Source organism: Carcharhinus amblyrhynchos, chromosome 6 (assembly GCF_965287045.1).
Source record: "Carcharhinus amblyrhynchos chromosome 6, sCarAmb.v2.hapA, whole genome shotgun sequence".
NCBI classification, from domain to species: Eukaryota; Metazoa; Chordata; class Chondrichthyes; order Carcharhiniformes; family Carcharhinidae; genus Carcharhinus; species Carcharhinus amblyrhynchos.
In genome coordinates this window covers 108130098-108148995 of record NC_137329.1, presented here as the reverse complement: position 1 = coordinate 108148995, position 18898 = coordinate 108130098, and the positions used below count along the sequence as shown (strand labels likewise).

At 40.7% G+C, this 18898-nt stretch overlaps 1 protein-coding gene across 5 annotated transcripts in view; it reads left to right on the top strand.

Annotated features, from left to right (window-relative positions):
* ppfia2 (PTPRF interacting protein alpha 2) overlaps positions 1–18898 on the top strand; it is a 384719-nt gene that overhangs the window by 262547 nt on the left and 103274 nt on the right. For all 5 annotated transcript variants that reach the window (XM_080191161.1, XM_080191163.1, XM_080191164.1 and 2 more), the window contains 3 exons: positions 3703–3834; positions 5370–5432; positions 16031–16122. In XM_080191161.1, coding sequence (XP_080047287.1) covers positions 3703–3834; positions 5370–5432; positions 16031–16122 — 287 coding nt within the window. The remainder of the gene's footprint in view (positions 1–3702; positions 3835–5369; positions 5433–16030; positions 16123–18898) is intronic.

Here is an 18898-nt window from a genome sequence, read left to right as displayed (position 1 = left end):
GTATTGCTCATTTTAAGCTACCATTACCACTTTTTGTGATACTTCATCTTATGAAGTAGGAGCCGTATTTTCAGATATTATGCCTTCAAGAGAAGAACAATCAATAGATTTTGCATACACTGACTGATGCTAAATTCAACTATGCTCAACTAGGAAAAAAAGCATTGAGTATAATTTTTGACAGACAGAAGTTTCACTATTATTTATGTAATTTCACATTATTGAATGATTATTGACACTTAACTATTATTTTCAGCTTATAAAGGCATATCTTCATTAACAAATGGTTGTAAAGATGGTTACTGATCTTATCTGCACACTCATAAGATATAAAGTACTGTCAATCAGAGTGCCATACTAATCATGCTTAGTAGATCATTTGCCTGTGACAGTTCCTCAAGTTCAGAGATTGGAAAGGTGATAGGTATGGTATTGAAAGGAATGCTAGCCTAAAGCATAGTCCACATCCTGATTTGAAACCTTATGTGACAAGAAATCTTGAGTTGACTGTCCAAAGTGGGTGTCCATTGTGAGGAATCTGAGTGATCACTCCTCCTACTCTGTGTGGAAGAATTATTGAACAATTACATGAAGGACATCCTGATATAGACCAGATGAAGAAATTGGCATGCAGTTATTTTTGGTGAGACAGTGTCAATCACCTTTGTCTCCTTTACACCCTTGGAAATGGCTTAAAATGCCATGGCAACATTATGTTAGATTTTGCTGGTCAGTTTGAGGGTTACATATTCTTAGCCATAATTGATGTACGCTCAAAGGGCTCTACTTTATCATTTTTATTGTAAGTGCTGGATGGACTTGAAACTGGAAGTGTTTTAGATCCAATTTTCAGACCTGTTCTCAGGTGCCCTATACGAACTCTGCCTGAAAAAATATCAGTGATTCCTAATCGTGCTGCAGAAGCCTGTGGATGGGGCTGAACATGCCCGAAATCCTACAGCCTCCAACTGTGCATGCAGGATAGAATGCAGCTCCCCGCCACATTGCTTCTGGGCCAGATAATGCCTTCCTCAGCCTCCACAGACATTGCCCCACACCCACAACATTACTGACCCCCTTATCCCTCCACCCTCTCCAACACCCAGACTGATCGTGGGCCCCTCGCCCCTCACTGATCACAGGAAGAGTGGCAGCAGATCCCTTTTCCCCCTCATTGGTCACACGCAGAGGGACAGCATATCCCCCCTTCCCTGTCACTGATCACAGGTAGAGTGGCAGCGGACCGCCCCTTCCCCCTCACTGATCAGAGACAGAGTGGCAGTGGACCCCCTTTCTCCCTCACGGATCCCAGTCAGAGTGGCAGCGGACACCTCCCCCCCATCCCCCTCAGGGATCACAGGCAGAGTGGCAGCAGACCCTCCCCCCACCCCCACCAATCTCAAGCAGAGAGCCATTGGATCCACCTCTCCTCCCCACCGGCCCACTGATCTCAAGCAGAGAATTGTCTGATGCTCGGCATTTATCTCCTCATAAGCTGGAACACCCAAATCGGATTTTTGTTGAGCATGTCTTTTTCACGCCGAATCTGGATGGGTGAATGCGATGGTAAAGGGGGAAGTGCCAGTAAGGTTGGATGTGTATCCCATTAAGTCAATTTAAATGCATGCAAATCAAGCCTATTTCAGGTGCAGTTCCGATTGCAGCCATTTTTGTGACTTGGGAAAGAACACAGAGGCGGGTGCAGATCGTGCTAATCGCCTCAGGCTCAACTTTACCAAGTTTTTGCACCTGAAAATGGGCACAGCTTTATGGTAAAATCGGGACCAAAGTGTCCAGAAGTTATCATGAGATCTACTACAACTGAACAAACCCTTGAAAAGTTTGATGAAACTTTTGCAAGATTTGGTAAATCGAAACAGATTGTTAGCAATAATGGTTCAGAGTTTACTTGAGTTTGAGTATTTTCTAAAACTAAATGCTATACATCATATAAAATCTGCATCTGATCATCCATCAATCAATGGATTAGCTGAAAGATTCATGCAATCCTTCAAACATTCTTTAAGAGCTTAAGAAGAGCAAGGTTTGTTATTGCACCATATAAATAGCCTTTTGACATCTTATAGAAACATTATTCATGTGATTACCCAAAGTTCATCTGCGTCACCACTCTTAAAGAGAAAGTTAAGAACTATGTTTGATTTATTTCCTCCAGAACTTCAGAAATTGTAGAGCATCAATAACAATCTCAAGTTGCTAGACTGGATGTAAGGGCAAAACAACAGACATTTCAACAAGAAATGCCACACACTAGTGAGAAATGGGTTCCAGCAATAGTTTCAACATAAAAAGGTTCATTTTCTTATATGGTTCAAACTGAAGATTAATTAGCTCGGCGATGCGAAGCTGACCAATTGTCATCTCAGAATGATTTCTTGTAGTTATATCCAGAAGAACCAACTTCGTTAGTCCCTGGTATTGTAAAAAACTACTATGGAAGACTTAGTTGAACCTGAGTTACTTATCAATTATGCCTATGCCACTATACCATATGAGAATGATGCAGAATTAGTTTCAAGAACAGAAGTAGCTACTGAAGTTCCAGATCAGACTTCTAGGGCCTATGACAGCCAAATTCCAGAATGCTGTACAAAGGAAAAGAGATAGACATCCTCCTGATTGACTTTCTTATTGTCTATACATAGCAATGATACATAGTACTGTGTTTAGAGTATTATTGATCCTGGGGGGAATTCTCCCATCCTGCCTGCCACAAGAATCATAGCAGGTGAGGGTGGACCTGCAAAGGTCCATTTGGAAAACTCCTACTGCGTTTCTGCAGTAGGATTCAGAGCAGAAGAGGAAACCTATGATACAGTGATGCACTGCCATCCGCATTTACTTCAGACAAGTACAATGGGTAGCAAATGCATCCCGGAGGAAGTGAACTTGTTTCCAAAACTGTAATGATCATGACACAATTCCATTGCAAAATCATTGAAAAATGTTCCAAATTGGAACATTTAGCTGTGAAACTGTAAGATGTGTCATCAGCAGATTGATGCCTTCAGGATGATACCTTCAAATAAGTGGAATCAAAAAGATAAAAATGAAACATGTAAAAGGAGACAAACTAAATTGAAAACATGGATCCAAAATATCTGGCAAGTGAAAAATGAAAAACGAAACACTTAAAGAAAATCCTACCAAATTGCCACAAAATATAGAATTCTGTATAACAGCAGAAAGAAGATTTCTTCACAGTTCACAATTCTGATTATGTAAAAGTTAAAGTTTATTTATTAGTCACAAGTAAGGCTTACTTTAACACTGAAATGAAGCCACTGTGAACTTCTCCTAGTCACCACATTCTGACACCTGTTCGGGTCACTGCACCTAACCAGTACATCTTTTAGACTGTGGGAGGAAGCTGGAGCACCTGGCAGAAACCCACACAGACATGGGGAGAACATGCAAAATTCACACAGACAGTGACCCAAGCTGGGAATCAAATCCAGGTCCCTGGTGCTGTGAGGCAGCAGTGCTAACCACTGTGCCACTGTGCCGCCCCAACTGGCTGAACCCAACCCAAAGAAATCACAGAATGGTTACAACACACCAATTGCTATTTTCTTGGATTTGTCAAGTGAATGGCAAAAAGTAATTATTCAACTCTGTCGCTAATCTTCGGTATGAAGTTAAATGTTTTGTAAAACGGCTTTTTTATTTCATGTGTCATAGGCTCGCCAAAGAGAGAAAATGAATGAAGAGCACAATAAGAGACTCTCAGACACAGTGGACAGATTGCTAACAGAGTCTAATGAGAGACTTCAGCTGCATCTAAAAGAGCGAATGGCTGCATTAGAGGATAAGGTAATATTTATGGTCACCATTTGCAGGATTCAGGTTTTTAATGTTTAATTTGAATAGAAGAATTAATTTTGCAACATTAACATAGAAATTAACATTGACTAATATAAATTGCTAAATTCTTATTGGGACTAATCTGGATGTTTTAGTGCTTACTGTTCTAAAGTTCCATGACCGACGTAAACTAAAGTCACATCAAGTCAAATTTACAGAATCACAGAATTGTAACAATTAGTTTTTCTTTTGGTAGTACAGAACTTGAGTATTACTGAAAAAAGAGAGACAGACCAAAGCTTTTCATCTTGTACTTGTCACAAAAATACCAATATAAGGGGAAAACGACAATTTATACTCTATGAGAAGAGAGCGCTGGTTGAGTGGCAAGTGAATGCTGGTTGTTAGAGATATTGTCAGGGAGAATGTACCAATTGCTGGTGATTGACAGTTAACTGTCAAGCATTGTTTGAAATTTAAATTTGACAGCTTAACCCTGATTGGTCAGGACATTGCCTTGAGGAGTGAATCAATGAATTGCTGTCACTTATTTTGTTTAATGGAAACAGGTGCAATGTGTGAACTTGTTCCTTATGTCTGCAAAGAACAGGGCCATGTATATTAATATATGCAGTTTCTAGTTAGGTGGATTGACCATGCTAAATTGCCCTTCAGTATCCCAACATGTGTAGCTTAGATGGATGAGCATGGTTAATGTGTGGATCAATGAGGATAGGGTAGGGAAGAGGGCCTAGGTAAGATAGTCTGTCAGAGAGTCAGTGCGGACTCGATAAGCCGAATGGCCTCCTACAGAATTGTAGGGATTCTATGACTCTATTGAGTACATGCAAATGCACTACAATGCATGCACAACCAACAATCTTAAATTGGTTGTCAGCGTAATTCAGTCCTAACTTCTCCAATCTATCTTCATACCTGGAACCATTCTTGTGAACCTTCTTTGCAAATTAAACTCGCAGGTTGATTCATGATAAAACAAAATAAACCATTTGATACATAATAAAAGTGAATTACTGCAGGTGCTGGAATCTGAAGCCAGAAGAGAAAGCGCTGGAAAATCTCAGCAGATCTGGTAGCATCTGTAAGGAGATAAGAACTGATGTTTTGAGTCCAGACAACCCTTTGTCAAAGCTTTGACAAAGGATCATCTGGACTCGAAATGTCAGCTCTTTTCTCCCCTTACAGATGCTGCCAGACCTGCTGAGGTTTTCCAGCATTTTCTCAATTGGTATTTGATACATAACCCTTGCTAACCCTCAGTTAGAATACTTTTCCCAGTTTGGGTCTCTTCACATGATTGGGAATATTGGGGTTATGATCACACCAGGCTGCTCATGATTAATTCCAATTTAATAAGTTCATTGGAGAGAGAAGTTTTTAGACAATGCAGTTGTTTTAGAAAGTTGGTTTATTGTAATTAGTGAAGTCCTTAATACATAAATCCTGATAACAAACAGTAATTTTGTTTGATCAAATTCATCATTGTTACTTATTTTGCATATAATTATGTTTTATTACCTTAGAACATGTTGATCCAAGAATCAGAACTATTAAGAAAGCAACTGGAAGAGTCCCTTCATGATAAGGTAACATCAATAATATATAACAACACAATACTGTAAAGAAACATTTTGTTAATGGAACATAATGATATATTGAAGTTTTAGTGACATGTTATTAATTTAGAATGGTCATATATTTCCATAATATTAAAAATTAAGTACTTGGGGAAAGATCCAAATATTGATGTGCAGAGGCTCTTTGGGTGGAATTAAATGAGATTTTTTTCTGAGGCTGAAATTTTACTGCAAGAACTGGGCAAGGCTCGCAGAATGGAATTCTCCATGGGCCTCAGGTGGGATTTAACAAGTATCACCAGAGCGAGATTGTAAAATTGTAGCCAAAGTGCTAGTCTGAAAATGGGAGAGGTCCAGATCCATTTTTGGCAGTTTCCATGCCTAATCTTATACACTCTGTCTCTAAAAAGATGGGCTAGTCAGTTTCCAGCCAGAGAGGCTGTGGGCGGGGTTTAACTCACCAGACAACCTGCACAGGGAGGTATTACCTCTGATGCTGCACATGCACATTATCAGTAGCAGGAGTCTGATAGAGAGAGAGTAGTCAGACTCCTGCTACTGCAGGCAGCCTCAACTAGCCTCCCCTCCGCAATCACGGGGCCTCCGGCCCAAGATGCCCCTGCTGCCCCCCATCCCCCAGACCAATTATGGCCCCCCTTCCTCCCCCAATCACAGGCAAAGTGGCAACAGGCCTCCCCCCCCCTTCCCTCCCTCCCCCACCAATCATAGGCAAAGTGGCAGTGGGCATCCCCACTCCCCCCTTTGGCTCACCCCCAATGTCCCCAAGTCCCTATTTGCCCTGCCCCATTGGTCCTGCCCTCTGGCACTGTCCCTACAGACCCCTCCCCTGGCACTGCCCAGTGGATGGTGCCAAGGTGCGCAGTGGGCATTGCCCAGGTGCCAGGCTAGTAAAGTCAAGTTGCTATGGTGGCACCGACAGTCTCGGACTGCCCAAAGGGCACCCCTGCCTCTTGGAGGGGGGATGGTCTTACTGGCCTCCACTTCCACCGGTGGCCTAATGTGACTGTTTCAGTTCATAGCAAGCAGTTGTTTTACTTGCCAGAGAGGTCCTTTCCCAGCGAAGCCATAAAGGTAAGAGAGCTTGGACCGCGCCAAAAATCCGGGTCTTGTAAAATCGCGAGAACCGAGAAATCAGGCACGATCCTGAATTCTCTGCTCCGACATGATTTTACAGGACCATCCATCCATCGATGGGTGGGGCAAGCCGGTAAAATTCCACCCTTTACCTCTGAACTCAACACCAACTTCAATAAGCTATGATCAGCATGGCAACTTGGATTGGCTAGCTGCACCTCATATTCTATCACAGCTACCAAAAATGCAGAGCTGTTGGCAATATGTTCCGCTATTGTGAGCTGGTGCTGCTACAATGTTTAGATGTGGCATAATAATTTAAAAGAAAATGACAAATCATCATTTCTATATCAACATTATGATTTTATGTTACTGTTACATTATCTATGATTCTTACGTTCAGTATGTTGCTCATTATCATGTTTAGGATGGATATAGAGAAATAAATCTTGGCCTCGGTGCTAAAAGAGCTGGAGAATATAATTATCTGTAAGATCAGTTGACTGAAAGGTTTTTCATACAATCTTTTTAAAGTCTCCTTGCAAACTATATCAACAAGCAAAGAGGTTTGGTAAGGTATTTTGTTTCAAATATTTGCAAATCTGTACTCACAGGTTTATTAGAGGAAATAACCTGGTACTGTACCAAATCATATTGATAAGTGAGACCGAATGGCAGGAGATGTGAAAGTGTGAAGTGTCTGTGTGGGTAGAGTGAAGATGCCCAGTCAATTCCAACAGATTTCTGTGGACAGCGTATGTAGAAGACAAATAAGATCAACTTGAAGAAAATATTTTTTCACATAAACCAGACAAGCTATTTAATACCTATCATATTCGTGGGAGATTTAAGCTACTAGTATGATTTCCACCACCAGAAAAGGCTGTTAACTCCAGTGGGCCTTCCGTTGGTGTTTATACACTACAAAAGCTTCTTCTAGTCTATTTATCTACTCCCACCCAACTTATTTATCCCTGGATTCCCTTCCTTCTGGTGTATGCATCAGACAATGAACCAATCGTAAATCCACCAATGTTATCTGCTTTAGCCAATCCATGAAATAGCAAGTTCTGCATTTCCCCATATTCTCTGTGCAAAGATAATTAATTTCTGTATTTGATCATTAAACAGTTATCTTGTACTCATGCCTCTATGTTCAGAACTCATTCATAAGAGGAAATGGTTTTTTCACAATCAATATTTTAAACTCTTTTTATAATTTTAAAGGCCTTCTTGGATTTCCTTCTCGTCTTTTTTCCAGAGAAGAGAGATCCAGTCTGCTCAATCTTGAATTATAAGATAAAATCTCTTAATTCTTACAGAGTCGTAGAGGTTTTCAGCATTGAAACAGGCTCTTTGACCCAACTTAATCATGCTGCCCTTTTTTTAAACCACTAAGCTAGTCCCAATTGCCTACATTTGGCCCATATCCCTCTATACTGTCTTACCCATGTAACTGTTTAAATGCTTTTTAAAAGACAAAATTGTACCTGCCTCCACTACTACCTCTGGCAGCTTGCTCCAGACACTCACTACCCTCTGTGTGAAAAAACTGCCCCTCTGGACCTTTTAGTATCTCTTCCCTCTCTCCTTAAACCAATGCCCTCTAGTTTTAGACTCCCCTACCTTTGATAAAAGATATTCACTATCTAACTGATCTATGCCTCTCATTATTTTGTAGAGCCCTCTAAGATCATCCCTAAGTCACCTACACTTGAGGGAAAAGAATCCTGGTCTGTCCAGCCTCTCCATATAACTCAAACCATATAATCCCGGTAGAACCCGAGTAAATTTTTTCTGCACTCTTTCTAGTTTAATAATATTCTTTCGATAATAGGGTGACCAAAATTGTACATTGTAAGGCTCTTACAAATCTTCTGGACTTTCCCCAGTGTTTCAATGCCCTCGTGATGGCCTGGTGACCAGAATTGCACAAGGTATTCCAAACATGCGTGAAGCAAAATTCTGTATTAATTCAGCATTATCTTTGTTATAGTTAAATTAAGGGTTAATTTAAACAAAATGTTAGTTTATGCTGAAAAAGTGGAAAAGAAGCTTGCGACATCATCTCACGCATTTGTACAGTAAAAAAGAGTGAGGTTTTACAGTGAAGAAAATAGTTTTTCAATCAGGTGACAATGCAGAAAAATAGGCCAGGATTCTCCCATTGGGTGTTAAAAAGGGAGCATTTACCACCTGTTTTTGGGTATACTTACCAGAACGAATCTCCAACTCTGATCATTGCAGCGTGCCTCAGCTTGATTCATACTGGTAAGTCTGGGTCAGAGCCTATTCCCGCTTGAGAGACCGGCAGCTTAATGCTGAGTGGGCCACTGCGCATGTGCCAATTTGTCAGTGCAGAAATCGGCGCATGTGCACTGGTCCCTGCATCACCGGTCTCTGATCACTGACTTTCCCCGGAACCCCTCTTAGACGAACATTTCCTCTTGAGGCTATGTATAGCTACTAAGGCTAATAAAAAATCTCATAATACAGTGTACTGATTTTGAAGACGTGACTTTACTTAACCAAACAATGGAATGGGAGAATGATATGAGGAAGCCCTGCACTCAAGGTATAGAATCTGGGCAACCGGATATCAGTCTGAAGAACAATGCCCTTATGAAGGCAATTATACATTCCCAAAATCATATAGCTCACCTTTCCAGTGGGCATTATACAATAAAGACTAATACAAATCAGTCAATTATCATCCTGTCGTTAACTCCAGCCAATAACAATATACATCATGACTTAATGGGAGTTCATTTGTTATTAAATTATAGACGTTACCTCCCTTCTGTTGCCCAGCAATATGGGACGCAGGATAGTGAAATGGGAGAATGATTCCACCGAATTAAACCCACGTGATTCTCATCCAACCCTGAGAAATTCTTTATGTCTGCTCGCCACCTGCGTTGTCTCCCGGAGTTGTATGACCCTATTTATAAGGCTAGCATTGGTAGCCATCTTGTTCCTGACCACTGCTGACAGTATTATTGCCCTACCAGTGCTTACTGTATTTTGTCACTGATTGAAGTTTCATAAAATGTAACCAAAAGCAAAACACATCCACCTTGTAAATTCAAATTACATGTTTTAAATAAGAAATATTTGTTAATCATTCAGAGCTGTCTTCGATGGCAACAGCCCTGGCTGGCTTACGTTCCCAGAGTCCAAGATCATTCATTCTAAAGTTAATGTCTGTCAGTGTTCCTATGTCTGTGCTTATGTGTTTATTAGCCAAATTAGCACCCTACATCACCCTCTGGACACCAGCCTTCCAAGGAATAAATAGCCTCATTATTTCTCTCACCAAAATGAACTCGCATACTTTAAACTTCACTATATTGGATTTTGATTGCTACATGAATGTAGCTGAGGAGAACACTGGGTTGCAGGGGTGTAAACTAGACAGTGTTGCAGTTGATAAGGGGGATGTGCTGGATATTCTTGAGGGTTTGAAAATAGATAAGTCCCCTGGTCTGGATGGGATTTACCCTAGGATTCTCTGGGAGGCAAGAGAGGTGATTGCAGAGCCTCTGGCTCTGATCTTCAGGCCGTCGTTGGTCTCAGGTATAGATTCCCCACCCCCCTTGATCACCCCTCCTAGACACTGCCCCCATCTGCCCTGCCTCCTTGGCACTGCCCTATGCTTGGTGGGCCATGCCATTGTTCTCCCTGAGCACTGCCAGGGTACCCATGCCCAGAGGCACCCACCGCCCGAACCCCCACAGGGTCCCAATTGCCCCTCACTCCAGCGAGGCTGTCCCATTAGTTCCCAGAAAGTGGGGACCTTCTGTAAACCCTAAAGAGTGAAATGCTCTAGGGCAGTGGCAGAGGCTAGCGGGCCAGGAGAATTCAGTCACAGGCCCGCTGATTACATTAAAAACATTTAAAATATACTAAAATGACTTAACTGGTCTTTCTGCTGGTTTCCAATGCAGATCTGATAGCGTTAGAAATCCAGCAATTGGGGATGCGCTCTCAGCGGGAACACATGCATGAATCACCAGCCAAAGGATTCTCTCACCTTGCTGCGCTTGAAAAGTAGCATGACGGGGTGGGAGAATCACACCTCACGTATTGTCCCCACCAATGGGACCTGATGTGATGGCCTCACCAGTGGGATTGGAGGCCATTGAAACCCCCTGGGTGGTCAGGGACAGGGCCCAACAGCGCCCCTTGGACAGTACCAGCCTGGCACCTTGGCAGTGCCAGCCTGGCACCCTAGCACTGCCCACTGGGCAGTGCCAAGGTGTTGGGGGCTTGCGGGAGATGTGGCCTGAACAACATTATCTTGAAGGACAAGGGCAGCAGACAAAGGGGAACACCACCAACTGGAAGTTCCCTTCCAAACCACTCACCATCCTGACTCGAAAATATATTGCAGTTCTTTGACTGTTGCTGGGTCAAATTCCTGGGACTCTGTCCCTAAGAGCAATGTGGATGTACCTACACCACATAGACTGCAGTGGTTCAAGAAAGCAGCACACCACTACCTTCTCAAGGGCAATTATGGAAGGACAATGAATGTTGGGCTAGTGAACGATGTCCACTTCCCATGAACATGAAGGCTTGTCCTCAGTGTTTTATTGTTCTGCGTCAGGCTTTTTTCTAAAGTTGGTCCGCTCACAACTGATTTTTCTACTGGGGATGAGATGAAGCAACTTGTACTTCCCCCCATAAAATTCAGCCAATTATTTATTTTTTAAATTAGTCAACGTATCTCTTCCCCACCCTATCTCCACTGATCTTATTAAATGGTCAGGCTTGGGTTGAGTAGCTGGGTTAAGATTGGATTTAACCCAAATCATCCACAAACCCACTCACTCCCAGCTTTAACTGAGACAGGAAGGTGGACTATGACCAATCTGCTCCAAGGAGTGTGTTGACATATTATGTATAATAATTAGGCTGTCAGCCCAATTGTCATTCAGCTATTCACAGTTAACTGTGATCAGCTGGGTTTCCTGAGCTTCAGGCAACTAGTTACGGTATTGGCGAACCAAGAAGGTGAGTGATTTTACACCTATCTCCTTCACCCAGTGCGCCTGCCAGTGTAATTCCTATGATCAGGCAGCATCCCTCCTCACAACTCCTTTACCCCTGTCCTTCTCCACAAGGCCTCCAATTTCCTCACCCATCCAAAGCATCTGACATCTCCCCCCCCACAGGTTTCCAACTTCCCAACCCAGGTTCTCAACCTTCCTCCCCTCTGATTCCCCCACCAACTTACACTGAAGCCCCACATTCCACTCCCCAGGCTTCCAACCTCAGCTCCCTAGCTATCCCCACTTCACAACCCTATGATTGATGCCCATTCCATAAGATTCCAGGATTAGCATCCTTCCCTATGTTCGCCCCACTCTCCCTAGTTGACTTCTGATATCCACTGCATCCTTCAGGGTCAATCCCCCCATCCTGCATCCCCACAGGAACTTACCTGGCTCTGTGACTTTCACTGATCAATTCCCCATCCTGCCAACAAGACTGACTTGCAGGTGGGGAACCAATCAATGATGCTGGATGCATGCTGTGCTGTGCTAATATCCAGCTTCCAGTGACCTCAAGTCACTTGCTCCCAGATGGTCAGGTCATAAAAGTCTAGGCCTTTGAGTTAAATGTGCTACTTATTTATATCCACAAGATATTTCCAATATGTTAACAATTTAGAAATTCTTAATAATCAAGTCAAATCACAAATGAGGCAAGAATTTAACTGTACCTTTCTGTTATTGGTTCAACATCTCAAATAGTAAATCTAAGAGTATTTCCAAAATCTGAATCAAAAAAAATTATAACTTGGCAAAACAGCTTTTAGAGTATAAACTGATTACATTGTCACTGAAGCGCTGTATCGTATTGCAATGGAGTTATTATACAAAATTGCTATGGCATTATTTAATGAAATATATGTTAAATTTCAGCAGTCACCTATTTCATAATCAAACCAATAGTAAAAGAATTATTCACTTAACCTGCCAGTGCCTTTCAAAATGACATTCCTGGAGGCACTGATAAATTTAAATGCACTTAACTCTTCCCAGGTTTCAGAGATTGTTGAAGTAAAATAACACATATATTCCCCTTAGTTATGGTGTTGCTATAACATTTGCACTATTCACTAGAACCATAACAAAAAAAAGAGGCCATTCAGCTTATTGTGTCTGTGCTGGCCAAAAAGAGATAAAAGAAGCTAACTGCTCATTTTAATCCCATTTTCCAGCACCTTGTCCATAGCCTTGCCGGTTACAGCACTACAGATGCAGATACCTGGTACCTCTTAAATGAGTTAAGCATTTAGCCTGAGCCACCAAATTAGGCAGTGATTTCCAGTTGCCTACCACACTCTGACTGAAAAGCCTTTTTCCTCATATCACCTCTAATCCCCCTAGCAGTCACTCTAAATCTATTCCCCTAGGAATTGACCCCTCGGCTAAGAGAAACAAGCATTTTATGTCTGGTCTCTCTAGGTCTCTCATAATTTTGTACACTTCAATTAAGTCACAACATAGCCCCCTCAGTTCTAAGAGAACAACCTGAGCCTATCCAAACTCTCCTCATTGCTGCAATTTTCAAGTCCTGGCAATATTTTTGTAAACGTCCTCTGCACTCTCTCCAGAGCAATTATGTCCTTCCTGTAATGTGGTAATCAGAACTGTACACAAAACTCCAGCTATGACCGAACCAGGGTTTTATACAGTTCTATCATTAAACCCCTGCTTTTGTATGCAGTACCTCACACAATAAAGGAAAGCATTCCATATGTTTTTTTGATCATCTTGTCCACCTGTCATGCCACCTTCAAGGTCCTGGAAGCATGCACTCCAAAATCTCTTACTTCCTCAGACCCTTGAAATACCTTCCCATTTATTGAGTATCCCCTTGCTTTAGTTGCCCTTCCAAACTGCATCACCTCACATTTTTCTGGATTGAATTCTATTTTCCACTTCCCTTTTCCACTCAACAAAATCATTGGTATCATTCTGGAGTTGACAGCTACCCTCCTCACTATCAGCTACGTTGCTAATTTTTGTGTCAACTGTAAATTTGCCACCCACGTTTAAGTCTAAATCATTAACATATACAACAAACATCAAGGGCCCCAAGACTAAACCCTGTGGAGCACCACTGGAAACTTCCATTCACAAAATCATCCAATTAGCCATTACCCTTTATTTCCTATCATGGAGCCAATTTTGGATCCAATCTGTCAACTTCCCCTGCATTCTACGAGATCTTCCTTATTTGATAAGCCTGCCTTACTGAAATCCATGTAGCCAATATTCACTGCACTATCCTCATCAATCCTCTCTGCTATCTCCTCAAAAAAAATTAAGTTAGTAAGACACATTCTACCATTAACAAAACCATGCTGATTATCTCTGAGTGACATTTTTTTTGCCTCTCAGAATTATTTCCAATAATTTGCCCACCAGTGAAATCAGACTGACCAGCCAATAGTTTTTTTGGCTTATCCCTCACAGCCTTTTTAAATAATGGTACAATGTTTAAAGACTTCCAGTCCTCTGATGCCTCACCTGTATCTAGTGAGAATTGGAAAAGGAACCTCAGAGAATCTGTTATTTCTTCCCTGGCTTCCTTTCAAAGCCTGGGATACAATCCACCTGGCCCTGGTGATGTACCCACATTCAAGATGCCAGTCTCTCAGTACTTCCTCTCTCACTATGCTTATTGCATCTAATATTTCACACTCCGCTTCTTTAGTTAGAATGTCTGAATCATCTCTCTCCTTAATGAAAACAGAGGCGAAGTACTCATTGAGAACCTTCCCCACATCCTCTGAATCAACCCACAAGTTACTATGTATATCTTTGATTGGCACTATTTTTCATTTGTTATTCCCTTGCTCTGAATGTATTGGTATAACACCTTGGCCAGAATTCTCCCATCCTGCCCATTATGGGAATTGTAGCAGGCAGAAGGGTGGACCATGCAAAGGTCCATTGACCTCTGGTGGGATTCACTGGTTTTGAAGTGAGGGAAGCTAGTATTTTTCGTATCCTTTCTTTGCTTTCCTAATTTCCATTTTTACTTCACCCCTGTATTTTCAATATTCATTTATTCCTTTATTTCTTCACACTGTTCATATCCTAACAGTTATTGGTGTAAGTCTTTTGTGACTGTCATAAGCTTTCTTTTTGTGCTTTATCTTGGCCTTTATGTTCCTGGATTTTGCAGCAGCATTCTTTTCCTTCCTGGGAAATTCAGAATTTCAAGTGTGAATGCCACTCACTGCTTCAACATAGCTTTTCTTTTTAAAAGCTGTATCCGGTTCACAATTGCCAGCTCATCTTTCAGCTTGTAAAATTTGTCTTCCCAAATTTCCCAAGGTAGAAATGTGAATTATTAGGGGACATAGGTTTCAGGTAAAATGGGGAAAATTTAGAAGAGATGTGGGAGGCAGGATTTTTATGCAAAGGGTGGAAAGTGCCTGGAATGCGCTGCCGGAGGAAGTGGTAGGAGCAGATACAATAGTAATGTTCAAATGGCATTGTTGGAGCTTTTATCAGAGGCTAAGTATTAAACTGGTTTTCACTTAATTACAGCTCAGTTAATGCAAAGACTTGTGGAGACAGTATTCTGGTTAAATACATTTATTTATTTTCCAGGCCTGGTCAATGAATGAATAAGAGAGATTTGAGGCAGTTCCAAATCATTCTGAAATTACATTTTTCTCAGTATTACAATTTTCAAAAATCAATTGCCCACCTCTCTGCTGACCTCAGCCGGGTATAAGCTGATCATTATTAGTATGGATTACTTACCTTAGCCAATAACATTCACTCTCTGACAGCATGGGATTATGTGAATTTGTGGACTGCAAGAATCTTTCTCACAGTCTCATGATACTTACTAGACAACTCTTATCTGATGTAATATATTACCTATTCATTCACCTGTCTGAGATCTCTAGTACTGTCCTTGGCTTAGTGAATATTCTATTCATTTGGACCATCTAGAGTCACTGATAAGAATTGCTTTTTACCTTCACTCAGTAGCTGTTTCGTTCCAAAGAATGTGGCTCTTTTTACTGGACTACAACCTAACATGCCTTAGAGCAGTGTGTTTTTGGCCAAGGCTTTTATACAGAATATAACATGCTTTCAAAAATACATGTATAAATTCTCTAACATGGTTATATGTGTCTCTATGCAAACAATGCCTCTATAAAATATATTCCAGACACTTAGTGACTTCACTGTAAATTAATCTACTCTGACTTGTTGGTTTTTAGTCCCAAGTTATTCTAAACTCCCTCTTACAGGCATCTTGATAGATACATGGACGGGCAAGGAATAGAGGCATAGAGGCAAAAGATCCTTCGAAAGGCAACACGTGAATTTTGCATCCTCTGTGCTCTTTGCACTGTTCATATCCCAACTGTTATTGGGGTAGTTGAAGTCCCCAACAATTATGACCCTTCAAAGGATCATTAAAAATGTATGTTTCGGTGTTGAAACCTACTAAATTATTGTTCTTTACAGGAACGATTAGCAGAAGAAGTTGAAAAATTTCACTCTGAAGTTCAACAAATGAAAATGCAATCTGTTGCTTTGTTGGATCCAGCCATTTCCAGGTAACCTGAAAATAAAATGTCAATTATTGGCAAGTACCTGTACTATTTTTTGAAACCACACCATGATATGGAATTATTAATCTATAAGGCTAATTGGTAAAAATAAAACGTGTGCCTCTTTCTCTTCATGTATATGTTTCTCATCTTGGGCTGAATCTTACTAGCCCTGGAGATAGATTGTGATTCAGGAGGCCTTGTAAAGTGTTAGTAGAAAGTGTCTCAAAGTGAACCCAAGTGTGATCCCTTGACACACAATTTTCTCAATGATGTGAATCTCAGCATTCCATCTCTAGTCAATAGATAGCCAATGAAACCAATTCCTTCATCACTTTCCAACCTCACTGGCATTTTTTCCATGTCAGAAGGGGCTGCTGTCACATAGGGAGAGTACCAGATAAACTATAAGGGAATCCTGTCAGGCTTCCAGCAGAATCAGTGCTGGCACTGAAGAGTGCCTGGATGCTGGAGTCTGCCATTTATGGCCCTGGAAAATTACATTTAAAATCCGTCCTGTCCTTCGAGGGATCTCAACATTTCTTCCTGTATCCACCTCAGTAGCTATATCTAGCAGTGACACTCCTAAGGCTGCAAAATTGCAGGCCCAGTGATAGGACTGGAGCTGTGGAAGAGAGCCTCCGTCCTCAGTTGGGCAACAGTTCTGGCAGCAGCTTCTTAATTGGCCTCTGCCAGTAAAATATTGCTAAGGTTCCTGCATCCTACATGGGCTCAAGTCCTTCGTTAGGCCATTGTGGCATCACTAGCTACATTTTGGAAAATTTCCAAATCTTGTGTCATGGTGGCCTCTTGTGTTAAACACTTTATTTCTTTTTGTTTCATTTGCAAATTCAGAATGCATGATTCTGAAACAATTTCCGTGTTGCCTGTCTATTTGCTGTCAAGTTTTTCACTTATTTGCTGTTTCTTTCTACAAATATAAGCTTTATATCTGTCTCTTCTGTGCATGTTCTAATATTTCTGATGTATTTTAAATTCTATTTTATCAACGGACGTTTTTACAAAAGGGTCATTTTGTTTATAAGAGTAGTCAATATGCATTATGACATCACTTTATCAACATTGAGTATGTTGTAACTATGACCATTCCATCACATGTTACTGATGGGCAGCACAGTTACATATAGATACACTGTAATGTTAGGCTGCATATGTGCAGAAACATACCAAAATAATCAAGGGCTAAGCATTCGGAACATAACAAGAGGGAGTTGTGAGCTGATGATGAGTTATCAGCAAAACTAAAAAATGTGTATGGCATCTTAATGTATTTTGTTTTACGTTTTTTAGATTGTTGAATTTCTTCTAAGTATATTACATTAAAATTTTTTTATTTAGGAGTAAAGAATGTAATGATTGGATAGCCATAGAATCCATTGAATCCCTACAATGCAGAAGGAGGCCATTTGGTCCATTGAGTCCGTACTGACTCTCTGAAAGAGCATCTTACCTAGGCCTGCCCCACCAATTTATAAACATACCAAATGCATATATACTTGATTCAAACTTTTCAAACAGGTAGAGGGGAAAAATTGTTCACATTGCGCTTCAACTGATGTTTTGCAAATGTATGTCAATTCTCTAGGGCCAGACAGTATGGGAGAACATCACAGGTTTCCTCATTGATATCATTAAGAAAACCATACAGGTTGTATAGCTAAGGATCTGTGGTGCTGCCTGCCTCAAATAATTAATGTAGTCTGGTTGTATTGCTTGAAGTGAGGTAATTCAATGGAATTTGCTGTTCTCAAATATCAGCCACCACTCCTCCCACTGTATACTGGATGCTTTGATGAAGAAGCTATAACTGTAATTTACTAATCCTGTTCTTAAAATGACAGCCTTAAGAGTTTCCATGGTGACTCAACTGGTAAAAGCACTACACTATTTAGATCTGAGCCAAACAGACTTTGTTTAGAGTAAAACAAAATAATAATTACAGAGAACAATTTATTATGTGTGCCCTTCCACCTGCTCAAACATGATGGTCGAGACCCAGATCCCAATCTCTGTTTAAATGATTTTTTTCCCCATACATGTATAATAGCATATATAATTGAGAGTGCAATTTGATTCGTAATTGCAATAAGATTATTTGTAAAATGAATTGAATATATGGATTATTTAAATTCATAAATTAAACTGTTAAGTTGAGCCATTCAATCATTAAAATAAATTAGTGATGTAATTAATTGCTGTCTGTACTAGGCAATTTAATTAACTATTTTAGCTAATTGGCAAATTATCACAATATTGACCAAGGAACTAATTGGAATATTTTTGTACTCTCTTTTCCTCTTTGTCAGACTAGGGTAACTGTTGCTCACTGGCTTCTCCCTTTGGGACAGGCCAGGTAATTGTCATTTGCAAGCAACCCCTTCAGGTAATATAAAAGCAAATTATTGTTTCCATAGTATTACAAAGCTGGACTCAGCAGGAAATCCTCTGTAGTGGTCTATCATCTTGTCAAGTCCATGAGGAAAAACCAATTATCAGGTTACTCCAAAAATAATAAAGTTAGAGCAAGTTTTATTTGTATTTTCTTTTGTATTTTAAACTGCTTGGAGTTCGCTCAGCTGATACCACACTGAACTCTGAGTCAAAGTGTTGTGGAGTTAAACTATACCCAGGACATGTCCATCACAGATACTTCAATGCATTACAATGGAGTGTTCCATTGTGTGAGATGCTATTGTTCAGATGAGATATTAAACCAAAAATGTTTATTCAGATAGGTGCAAAAGATTCTGTAACACAGTTC